The sequence below is a fragment of the Ursus americanus genome, chromosome 8 (genome assembly GCF_024610735.1).
Source record: "Ursus americanus isolate L20-20 chromosome 8, mUrsAme1.1.p, whole genome shotgun sequence".
Taxonomy (NCBI): domain Eukaryota; kingdom Metazoa; phylum Chordata; class Mammalia; order Carnivora; family Ursidae; genus Ursus; species Ursus americanus.
Window position 1 is genome coordinate 21,679,161 of NC_142134.1, and position 12,114 is coordinate 21,691,274.

At 38.9% G+C, this 12,114-nt stretch overlaps 1 protein-coding gene across 2 annotated transcripts in view; it reads left to right on the forward strand.

The window, feature by feature from the left end:
- The window catches only part of ANTXR2 (ANTXR cell adhesion molecule 2), a 141,419-nt gene that overhangs the window by 58,517 nt on the left and 70,788 nt on the right, over window positions 1–12,114 (forward strand). Inside the window, exon 12 of one of the 2 annotated variants that reach the window (XM_045790302.2) lies at window positions 5,406–5,501. The exons of the other annotated variant lie outside the window; for it this stretch is intronic. Within the exon in view, the coding sequence (XP_045646258.1) occupies window positions 5,406–5,501 (96 nt within the window). The remainder of the gene's footprint in view (window positions 1–5,405; window positions 5,502–12,114) is intronic. 2 annotated transcript variants of the gene reach the window in all.

The window sequence follows — 12,114 nt, forward strand, 5'->3', positions numbered from 1 at the left end:
ATTTTTTCAAAACTATGGTTAGAAAGATTCATTCCAACAAATGGACAGTTGAAAGGTCATCCAACAAACGGACATTAATCCATTGTAACAGATGGCCAGTTCTTTCTGTATTCAAAAGAACTACCATTTTTTCAGAAATTTGTGTTTCAGACCTTCTCTTTAGCTTCTTCAAATGCTACCAAGTCCCCTCAAACTCTGTGTTCCAGCCACCATTGTCTTTCTCTTGTGTTTGCAAGAGGTCACTAATTCTGCCCCACTTTCTCCCTGAGCTTTCTTTCTTTTTCCTTCTTCCCTTCCTTCCTTCCTTCCTTCTTTCCTTCTTTCCTTCTTTCCTTCCTATTTCTTAAGGATTTTACTTATTTATTTGAGAGAGAGACAGAGATAGCGACAGAGATAGTAAGGGAGAGCACGAGTGGGGAGGAGAGGGAGAAGCAGGCTCCCTGCTGAGCAGGAAGTCTGCTGTGGGCCATCCCAGGACCCCAGGATCATGACCTGAGCCGAAGGCAGATCCCCAAGTGACTGAGCCACCTGGGTGCCCCTCCCTGGGCTTTCTAACTTCCTCAGAGCCCCGGACCAGGTTAGTTGCCTCCCACTTCCTCACATTTGTGGTTATTCGCTCACGGTTTGTCTCTCCAACTAACCTGTAAGCTTCATGAAAACTTGTCCAATTTCGTAACTTTGGCATGTGCGTAACTGCGTAGGATTTAAAGGGAGGCATTCTACTGGAATGAGAGGCTTTTAGTTTCTGTCTGTGACACAGATCCATGTGTAATCATGGCTAGTTTCATTTGACTCTTAAGTCTGCAATTTGCAGCCTGCTCTCTGCTCACAGGACTGAAGTCTATGTGTTTGACCTTTCCTTAATTTGTTTATAAAGCTCTGTGAACAATGACATGATTTCCCTTTCAAGATTGAAGTCTTTCATGCTCTGATAATGGCTCTGGCAAATGAAAACAACGGAACCAGGAAAGCCCGAATTCATATCCAGTTAACTGAGCCCATGTCTGGGACTAGGGGCATCCAAGGACTGTGTCTCATACACTTACAGCAAGGTTGGGTTACACGACAGTCTTGGCTTCCTCTGGCCTGTTTTTCATCACACTTAGCTAAAATGTGAGAAGGATTAGGTCTGCAGGTCTTTAGAAAATGTGTATTTTCTTTTTAATTTTATTGAAGAGGAACCTTGGAGTCAGTTGATGTGATAATATTGCCATGATATATGTATATTTACATCTGGATTTGCATAGTATTTTATTAATGTTCCTAATGGAGTCCTTGTTTTGGAGGAAAAAGCAAGATTTTTAACTGCCTATCATGGCGAGCCCCTCTGTTTTATATTCTGTCAATACGATTTTCTGAATTTCCGGCTATTGACACATCCATAAAAAGAAAAAAAAAGGTAACCACTAAATGTTTAGCAGTTTGATATCTTCTAGTTGCATGTTCCTATTTCTGAACACAGAGTTTGAATTCTAAGAAAGGAGGAAACCAAGTGTTCTTAGAACCTTTTTGAAAACTGTATAGCACAGACAAAAATGGTGAGCCATTTCCATGAGTGCTATGACTAGATCCTAATGTGGGAAAGGACTGGTAGGGAATGCTGTATTCATTCCGTCCATAAACAGATTGGGGGGTGTCTCATATAAGAGGCAGGATCATGAATTTATGCATTTGAGAGCATTTCTCTCATAGGATATCACACTTTTCTATGTATTTGTTTGACATTGTTTTCCTGTCCTATTCCTGTTTGCCTAAATTTTAGAGCTTAGCATAATCAAGGCTGTGGAGAGTCACACGATTTGTTTATGAATGTTTAGAATTCTGTGTAGAAAGATGCCCTTTGAGTATTTCTTAAGTAGCCTGATGTATGTTCTGAATTGTTTTCTTTGGTTTTAAGGACAGAGAACTTAGATATTTGCCTGGAAATTTTCTGTAAAGTATTGACATTTTCTCTCTCTCGCTCTCTCTCTCTCTCTTTCTCTTTCTCTCCCTCTCTCTCTGTCACACACATACACAGACAGACAGACAGACAGACAGACACACACACACACACACACACACATTTCTATGTGCCAGACGTTGATTTAGACATTTAAGATACATTAATAATGAAATGTTGAGCTCACATTTTCATTCTACCAAACTCCACAACAAGAAGTTGCTACATGAATCCATGTCTTTTTATTTCTTCTATTTTAAGTTAATTCTTTACGGTGAATATAATGTAATAGCTTCTTCTAGTGCCTTAAGAATGATCTGGTAGTGAATGGTAGCGCTCAGTGAAGATAGTGCGTGCGTGTGAAGTTTCCATAGTTATTCTTGTTGTCTTCTGAAAGATAAGGTAAATAAACTGATCAAAGATGCTCAGTGATGATACTTTGGTGGTATCGGTTTTGGTGAATTTGCAGCCTTATGTCAGCTACATAAATACCTTGTATGCTTGTGACCTCTTCCATTCAGATGCGCAACCAGAAATCAAAGGATAGCTTTAATTGTTCATGTGTAGTTGATTCTTAATCTTCTGAAAATTTCTGAAAGTAATGAATGTTTTATAGTTTATGTCGCCCTGAGAATTAGTTATTTTAAAAATAGATTTGTTAGAACTCAAAGGCTGCTAGTGATCGCTATCTATAAAAATGAAGTTGTTTTGGGATGGTTTCCACGCGGCTATATGCTAATGTTTTTTTTTTCTTCCATTGTGATAATAAGAGATGATACGGGGAAAGGATACACATGTCAAGGTTTTTCTGATTAGCTGAACCAAGTATATTTTGCTAGTACTTCCTTTCCACATCTTTTGAAAACTACCTTCTGTTCTCAGTTGTTTACATGTAACTGTTTACATAAAGATTATTATCTCTTTGTGCATATGTCATTACGTGTAGCATTTTGCTTATTAAATGCTTAAAAAATTGCTTAAAAAAAGATTTATTTCTCTGTTTTGTGGGGGGAGGAGCAAAGGGAGAGAGTCTTAAGCAGATTCTGCACTGAGCGTGGAGCCCCATGGGGGGCTCAATCTCACCACCCTAAGGTCATGACCTGAGCTGAAACCAAGGGAGTTGGACCCTTAACCAACTGTGCCCTAGGTGCCTTGTATTGCGCTTTAAATTCCATTAGAAAATGTTCTGACTGAATGCTACTACCATTGACACTTAAACATGGGAAAGTCTCTCAGCTTTGATCAATCCCAACATTTCTCATTGTGGATTCTAGGGAGTCCTAGATTTACAGGATATTTAAAATGGGAAAAAAGATGCTTCTGTGCTGGTGTCAGTTGAGCTTCTTTACTGCAAAGCCACTCGGAGCTTTCTGGGTATGTTAATACGCATGATGATTTTCTAAGGGAGATAGCATAGTAATGGCTTTTCCACAAAGAGTTTCATGCTATGGGAACAACTGACTTTCTTATTTTATGGATTAGAAAACAGAGGCTCCAAGAAATTAAACAACTTGCTTAAAATTAAACCTCTAGACTAATACTTTTAATACAGTGCCATTCTAAGATGGATACTGGTGGGTCCCCCCACACCTTGTCACCCCTCTCTCTATCAGCTCTTGGGATAAAAGTGGCTCTTACCCTGACCTCTGGGCTTGTACTTCTTTTTTTGTTTTTGTTTTGTTTTGTTTTCTTTTTTTAATTTAAATTCAATTATTGAACATCACACCAAAAACTAATGTTTTGTTTTGTTTTTTAAAGATTTTATTTATTTGAGAGAGAGAGCATGAGTGGGGGGGTGGAGAGGCAGAAGGAGAAGGAGACTCCCCACTGAGCAGGGAGCTTGGTGTGAGGCTCGATCCCAGGACCCTGAGATCATGACCTGAACTGAAGGCAGACACTTAACTGACTGAGCCACCCAGGTGCCTCTGGGCTTATACTTCTTATTTGTTTTGAATGACAGGAAATGTGTCTCTGAAAAACTGGCCATGAAGTCCCAAATGTTCACCTGGAGAGTATATTGATTTATTTACAGTTTTTTCTTCCCTGCATTCTTTCCCTTGAAAGAAAAAGAAAAAGAAAGAAAGAAAGAAAGTAAGAAAGAAAGAAAGAAAGAAAGAAAGGAAAGAAAGAAATGAAACAAAGAAACGAAACAAAGAAAGAAAAACACAGAGAATAAAACATTATTACTGGGGATACCAGAGAATGGGGTTTGGGATATACACCTTGTCCCCTGGGGAACTTTATTCCCACACTAAAAATTCAGTAAATACTAGTCTTTGCGTTTGTGGCTTTTGCAGTCTTATTTCTTTGGAGTTCATTCTCTTAGTAAATCATTTTAAATGCCAAGCATGGAGTATACATTGGTAAGTAGACTTTCTAGAGCTCACAATAAATAGTAACAGAAAAGATAAATTAAAGAAATAAACAAACAAATAAATTGTGATAACTGCCCAAGATTGAAGAATAGAGAACTATGAACTGGATAGTAAAGAGGGGGCATTTTCTAGCCAGAGGGTGCAAAGAAGGCTTCCTGGGGAAGTGGCTTAAGGTGAGCCATGTAGGATGACTAGGTGTTGGTTACAGGAGGGGGGTTGGAGGCAGAACCCAGAGCAGGTTCCTTAGGGCTGGACGAGCTTGGCATCCGGAAGTGAGAGGACACCAGTGTGGTTCTTCTGTGGGGAGGGCTTGAGCTTCGGTGCGAAATGTTCTGATGTGTGAATGCATGAGGTTGCTTTCTTGAATTGATGCAGTGTACCTTTCGCCAACAAGAACCATTGTCGTTGGGGCTCCTAGGTGGCTCAGTCGGTTAAGCATCTGCCTTTGGCTCAGGTCGTGGTCCCAGGGTCCTGGGATCGAACCCCACATTGGGCTCCCTGCTCAGCGGGGAATCTGCTTCTCCCTCTCCACCCACCTGTTCGTGCTCTCTCTTGCTATCTCTCTCTCTCTCTAATAAATAAATAAAATCTTTTTAAAAATTAAAAAAAAAAGAAACATTGTTGGTTTCTCACTTGCTTGGTGATTTTTGATATTCATCTTGCCCCATCATTTAAATATATAATGCAAATAGCGTTCTATCATCAAAAAGTCTGGGAAAATGCTGCATAAGTTTTGTCCAGAAGTAATGATGCTTGTGATCAAAAACTCTTTCCCAGAGACAAATGATAGGGACCATGCGGCCCTTTCGTATAACCCCAGAGACGATTTTTCTTAAATTCTTTTAAGGCATAATTTAAAACTATTTACAGCACTTTGGAAGATTTTATATTTATTATTGCCTGTTTTAACATAACAGGTATAAAATAGAGTATAAAGGAATTTACAGAATTTAAAGGAATATAATGAAACTCTGATTTGACATTGTTATGCTTTCTGCATCATTTTCTGGTATTTCTTTAAAAAAATATGTATTTGGGATTTAACCCTATGCTTTACTGACCACTTTGTTTTTGTCTTCTGCCTCTTCTAGTCTAGTGGGACTGCAGCCATCATTGCTATTTTGGTGTTACTGCTACTACTGGGCATTGGTTTGATGTGGTGGTTTTGGCCCCTTTGCTGCAAAGTGGTGAGTAAGGAGGATTTGCAACTGTATTCTTGTGAAGCAGTGAGATGTAAAGTAAGGCCTGAAATGTGAATCCGTGCCAGTGTTCAACAACAGCAAAGTTTCAGTTAGCAAATTTAATTTTAATAGTTTTTATTACTCTCATATATTCTAGAAAAAATGCATGCCAATAAATGTTCATTATAAAACTTCATCTAAAACACATCTCAGAATCAAGTTTGGAGGGAGAAGGGGAGATGAAGGGGGAGAGGTAGTAGGGATAAAAGAATTTCAAGTAAGTTGAATGATGTTTTCCATTGGATTCATGGGGAGAAGTTGATAATCTTGTTTTCTTGTCAGTACTTACTGAATCCTTCATTACTTCTTTGAAAACTCTATCTCAGGACCTTCTCTATTTGCCTCTCGGAAAAATATTTTAGAAATAAGTCATGGGCACATGTTAGGGTGTCTGTCAAATCGGCAGCTTTGAAGTTATGACAGTTGCTTTGCTTGTGTTATCTTTTGTGTTTGAGGAAAGTCTTTGAAAGAATACAGGTTTCTATTCACTTTCTGTTGCTACTGTAACAAATTGCTCTACATTTGGTGGCTTAGAGCATCACGGATTTCTTATGTAACAGTTACTTGATCACAGGTACAAGATGGGTCTCCCTGGACTACACTGGGCTAAAAGGTATTGGCAGAGGTTCATTTCTCTCTTAATGCTCTGGAGGAGAATCTGTACCCTTGGCTTTTCCAGCTTCTAGAGGACACACACGTCCCTTGCCTCATGGACCCCTCCCTCCGTCTTCAAAGCCAGCATCTCCTTGACCATTCTTCCGTAGTTACGTCTCCCTCTGACTCTCAACCCAGCTGGAACAGGACTTCCAATGTTAAGGAACCATGTGAAGAAATTGGACCCACCTGGGTAATCCAGGATACTCTACCCTCTCAAGATCCTTAACTCTCTCAATCTGCCAAATTTCGCTATGCGATGGAAATTATTCATAGTTCCAGGGACATCTTTGGGGTGCCATGATTCTGCCTTCCACAGTATAGGCTGTTGGGTGGTAGAGTTCAGCACATGGCAAGCAGCAGAATTTGGATTGTTCAGGTTTCAAGCGTAGCCTGAAGAAGCACTCATTCGGAGCGTACCTCCTCCTTAGTTGGATAGTATCCTTTTATTATCGACGCATTGTGCAGAACTTCCTATTCTGTGGATCACAGTGGTGTTGTACATAAGATCACAAGACTGCCTTTTTTCACCCTCACCTTTGCTGACTCATTTCAGTTTCAGTGTCACTTCAGGCACTACTCTGCGTTACTCCAGCAGTTATTATTAATGATACTTCAGTCTGCTTCCATGAGTCAGCTTTACAACCTCAGAACAGTCGCTCCGTGGAGGGAGGCACAGAATTAACTGAGACAGCGGTAGAGACAAGAAGCATCCTGTCTCTTTGCTGAACTAATCCGTTTCCTGCCATAGCAATTTATGTCCAAATGGTTTCCTGTTGTAAATCTCGACTATCCTGATATGGTTCTTTTAGGGTGGCTCGCATTCTTGAGTCTCAAGCTAAAAAGCAAAAAAGTGCCCAAATAGGATTCAATTTTTTAATTTAAATTTTGTGGTGGCAGATTTCCTTCCTTCATTACTTTGCAATTTCATTTATTATTGATCAGAGAGCTCGAAAGTGTCAAAGTATATGATTTTTTAAAAGATGTATGTGAAAACTAAAATAGGCTTCTCTGGGGCCTTGCTAGATACGCTCAGGTACAGATCTTGACCGCCATTTTGGATGTTACAGAGAGGACTCAATCTCCAGGTGGGGTGAATAAGTTCATTTACAACCCTGAGACTAGAGGTCGTGAATCCCAGAGTTTATTTCTTTATGCAGAGCATAGAGGGATGCCTTAAAGGTGTGTTGTCAGGACTTCAGGAGGGTTTCCTATCCCTACAAACATTATGAATGCTTACTAATTTCTGACACTTACTTAATAGAGAGACCCACCTGTATTTGACATTTACAACTATAGATTAGACGGCAGCTAGCCCTGAGTATGAACTTATATTTATACTTAGGCATAAATGAATCATAGCAAATGTTTTCTAAGTTAGCTTTAAAATTTTTTTTTTAAGATTTTTTATTTATTTATTTGACAGAGATAGAGACAGCCAGCGAGAGAGGGAACACAAGCAGGGGAAGTGGGAGAAGAAGAAGCAGGCTCATAACAGAGGAGCCTGATGTGGGGCTCGATCCCATAATGCTGGGATCACGCCCTGAGACGAAGGCAGACGCTTAACCGCTGTGCCACCCAGGCGCCCCTCTAAGGTAGCTTTAAAAGCAGGGTAGAGGCAAAATTCTGTAGTTAACCCTTGGCAATCTGTGTCAGTACTATATTAGGAACTGGGGGGTACAAAAATGACTATAATATGATATGGAAACTCACATTTTAATATGGAAACACAGAAATGTGGGCAAAGTATAATTGGAGGGGCATGAGTGCCCCAGCAGCAATGTTGGTAAAGCACAGTAAGAACATAAGGAGGAGGGATTTGCCAGAGTTCCGGGATTGGCTCAGAGAAACCTTCCTGGGCTGATGACTCCAAACTGACTTCTGAATAATGAATAAGCTGTTTACAGTTGATGAGGGACATTTCAGATGAAGCGCGTGTGGAATTACATTGAGTTATTCTAGCATGCTTTGGGAAGCACTAGGCTGAGGCTTACCTAGTGGTTGGTGAAAGGGAACAGCCAAAGATGGTGTGTGATTTAGGCAGGAATCCCATTAGGGAGGCTTCCTCTGTCTTTTAGGAAGTTTGAACTCACCCTGGGGATGATGAGAAGCCACTGGAGAGGTTGGATCCGTATAATCCCCTCAAAGAAGCTTTGCTCGATTTATAGTAGGTCTGCCCAGGTCTGGTCCTGGTGGGGACTGAGTTTGCATCCAACTGAGTTTCCATCAGCAATTGAAACGGAAAGCTGGTGACAGAAAATGCACCTTAGAGATGGCCAAAGCAAAGGATCGCTAACAAAATAGATAGGAATATAAGATGGAAGCTGAGCGAGCTAGAGCAAAATGAAGAGGTCACGTGAAAGAAAAGGGGCAAAGGGACCCATAGCCTCGTGAAAAGGTCTCAAGTGTCAGAGGGTGTTGTAGTGCAATGGCAGGATATTTGTTTTATTTTGTTCCTTTCAGAGAATATGTTGGTGCAATGCTGGACTTAGAATGCAGTTTGCTAAGTAATTGTTAGCAGTTAAATTATTAGGGATCAATTTAACTTTGACTATATTGTTACCATAATATTACTTTCTAATGGGAAATGAAATGTATTTGTTTCAGCTTGGTGTTGTATAAATTCTGTTTTGTGTGAGTGTTTTTAAAGTACTAGTGGCAAATATTTAAATCTCATCTTTGAACTGAAACATGACGAAACAGCTTAAAATGTCTGTTCTCAGGCATCTTTAGATTATGTCAGCCATCCACCTCCTTGGGAATCCTACTCTTGGGAGCTTTTATAAAGATAGAAAGTCTGGAAATAAAGCCCTGAACAGAGGCCCTAATACTTTTCACACGTTCTTACTCATTCATTTCATATTTTATGTAAATATCTTATGAAATGATTTGTTCATTGTTCGGAGATTAAAATTTCACAGATGTCGAATCAATAACTCAAAAACGACAGTGTTACTTTTTCATTTTAGACAGTGGTACTCATTTTTTTTTTCTTGCCCGAAATAAAGGGAAGCTCTCAGAGCAGTAGAGATAAGATTTCCAATGGTGGTGATTCTCCCTGAAAGAAAGGGCAGGGCAGGTGAGGCTCTCCAGGGTTTCTTGCCACTTAGAAAAGCCCTTGTAGTAGGCTGAATAATGGTCCCTAAAGATAGGCAGGTCTTAATTCCTGGAAACTGTGAATGTTATCTTCTATGGCAAAGGGGCTTTGAGATGTGATTAAATTAAGTTCCTGTGCATAAGGAGACTAGCCTACAGAAGGGGAGAAGGCAGTGTGACCGGGAGGCAGAGATTGGAAGATGCAGCTACTAGCCAGGGAGTGCTGACCCTCGCCAGCAGCTCGGGGAGGCAAGCAACAGCTATAGCCCAGGAGCCTGTAGAAGGAACCAGCTCTACTAATGCTTTATTTTAGCCTTATAAGACTCAGGTCAGACTCCTGACTTCCAGAACTGTAAGAAAATAAGTTTCTGGTGTTTTAAGCCATCAAAATTGTGGTAATTTGTTACAGTAGCGTTAAGAAACTAGTACAATCCTTAAATGATTCTGATATTTCCCAGGGTTGGGAATCACGGCTTAGGGCTATCGATTTCGGCAATTCTTATGTAATATGGTTTCAGATCAACTCATAGAAAAACTGTTCATGGAGTCTAAGAGATTGTAAAATGGAAGACAATGACACATTCTTCAAAATGTTAGCAGTAGTTACAAGGCTATTAGAAAATTAGTATGCATTTTTTAAAATGAGAATTACCTTTCTGTTTTGTTTTGAGTAACTGTAAAATAAATGAGCATAATGTTTTATATATTGAGTATAATTTACTTAGTGTTTCAGAGTGGAAAGGAATTATTGGAAGAAACAGGCTTCTAATTAGAAGCATTCGAGGCATATATGTTGTTACAACCATTTGACAACAGGGACCCATGGACAGCTTTCTCGGGTGCTTGTTATTTGCTAGAAGAGGCCAGTACCATCCCATTCGTATTCAGATATTGAGCCACTAAATCCCTTGAAAACTAGAAGGTGACCTTTTTACTCTGTAGGGAAAAGCAAAGAACTTGAACATTTAACTAAATAACTATGCCTCTGAAACTATGACGTAGACCTCTTTCACTGTACCAGTTTGGTCTCAGGAACAAGAAACATATCAAAGTCATAAATACCCCCTCTAGAATATTTTATATTAAAATTTTAACCAAAATCCTCAAAAAGTTACCCTATCAGGTTAGAAAATGGTACTGTTTTGGTGATACTTAAAGGAAATTAAGATTAAACAATTATTTATGTGATTATTTGCTGAACATTTCTCTAACTTTATAGTCTAATAATTTCCTGAAATCAAGTACTGTGTGTATTTTACTCCTCATTGTAAACCAGGCATCTTACACAGTAAATACTTATCATCCTTGAAGTATTTCAATTCTTAAAATTGAAACACTTGGCAACCTTTTATCTGGAAGACCACTTCAAAATAGGGTACCTTGTTGCCAGTTTTAATCAAAATTCTGTCAACCATGGGGAGGCATTTTGCATGAGAGGATTTATGGTACAATCTTAGTTCTTTGTGTGACTTTCACTGATTTTATTTAAAAGGTATCCTCTATAATGTATGTATCTATAATAGGAAGTGTGGCCTTTGCCATTCTGTACAATAGGAGCTAAGATACAAGTACGTAAGGATTGTTAATTGTAATAAAATTCTGAAGCAATTGAACTTTTGTCTAGTTGCTTCTACGTATACCACACAGGGATTTCTACCCTGAGGATTGTCAACTTGGGTGGGAAAAAAAAAATCTTTATTTTTACTTCCAACTGAAATTTGTCATTTTCTTCATTTATAAATGTAGGTCACTATCCACAAAGTATTGGCAGTTCTGGAAACTTGGTCACCAATAGTAATCACAGATACCCGATATCACGTCTAGTTCTTTACATATTTTTAAAATATCTTTTCAACTATCATAACTTCAAAAGTTAGGGTAGTTCCCAGACCTACTATTGTTATCTCATTATTTAATGAATTATTCATAAAGTAGAATATATTTCTATATCACAAATGTTGTGAGCTTTTTTTTTTTTTTTACAGATTGGATAATTATATCTCAATATAATTGGATTCCTTAAAATCCTTTGTATTTTAATTTAGCCTAATTATTCTGGGAAGGGATCCATAGATTCACCAGATTGCCAGAGAGGGGCATAGAATAAAAAAAGGTTAAGGAAAAACCCCTGCAGTAGAAAATCTGGCCACACAGGATGCTTTTAATCTGAGTACTTAAAAATTTTAAATCTTTCACTTCATTTTAATGCATATTTTCAAGGACAAAAGAAAGAGACAACATCATTTAAAATGTTGCAGAATGGTGTCCTCCGTGTACCGGGGCTTTTCATGACAAAAGAAATCTAAACCAATGATACTTGGAAGACTTTATCGAGTAATAATCATAGTGAAAGAGCCCTCATGCAAAGCAGAAATTTTTAGGCACTATTATTAGTGAATTACAGAGTGTATTGCAAACTATTCCATAAGGGGGAAAGTTCTCATTTTTGTGTGAAGTTATTTCTCACCATCTGTTGAAGGGTCTGTATCCTGCTCCTTGAGGATCCTCACATCCACCCTTTACAGCTGCTTTTCGTTAACAAAGACATCAGCTGCATCCTTCCTTTTTCCTTAAATTAAAAATGGGGGCAGGAGAGGTTAAAAAAACTAATCGCGTACGGAATCATGAGTGAAATATTAGAAAATATGGATGTTTTCATCATTGTTTAGCTTAGAAGGTATGTTGAGTTTATGGCAGATTTGTTTTACTATCAGAATGGCAGAAATGACAGTCCTATGGTTGTATCATTTGGCATAACCAGACACTCTGCAGAATTACAGATGTAAGGCTAATGAGGTGGCAAACAAAG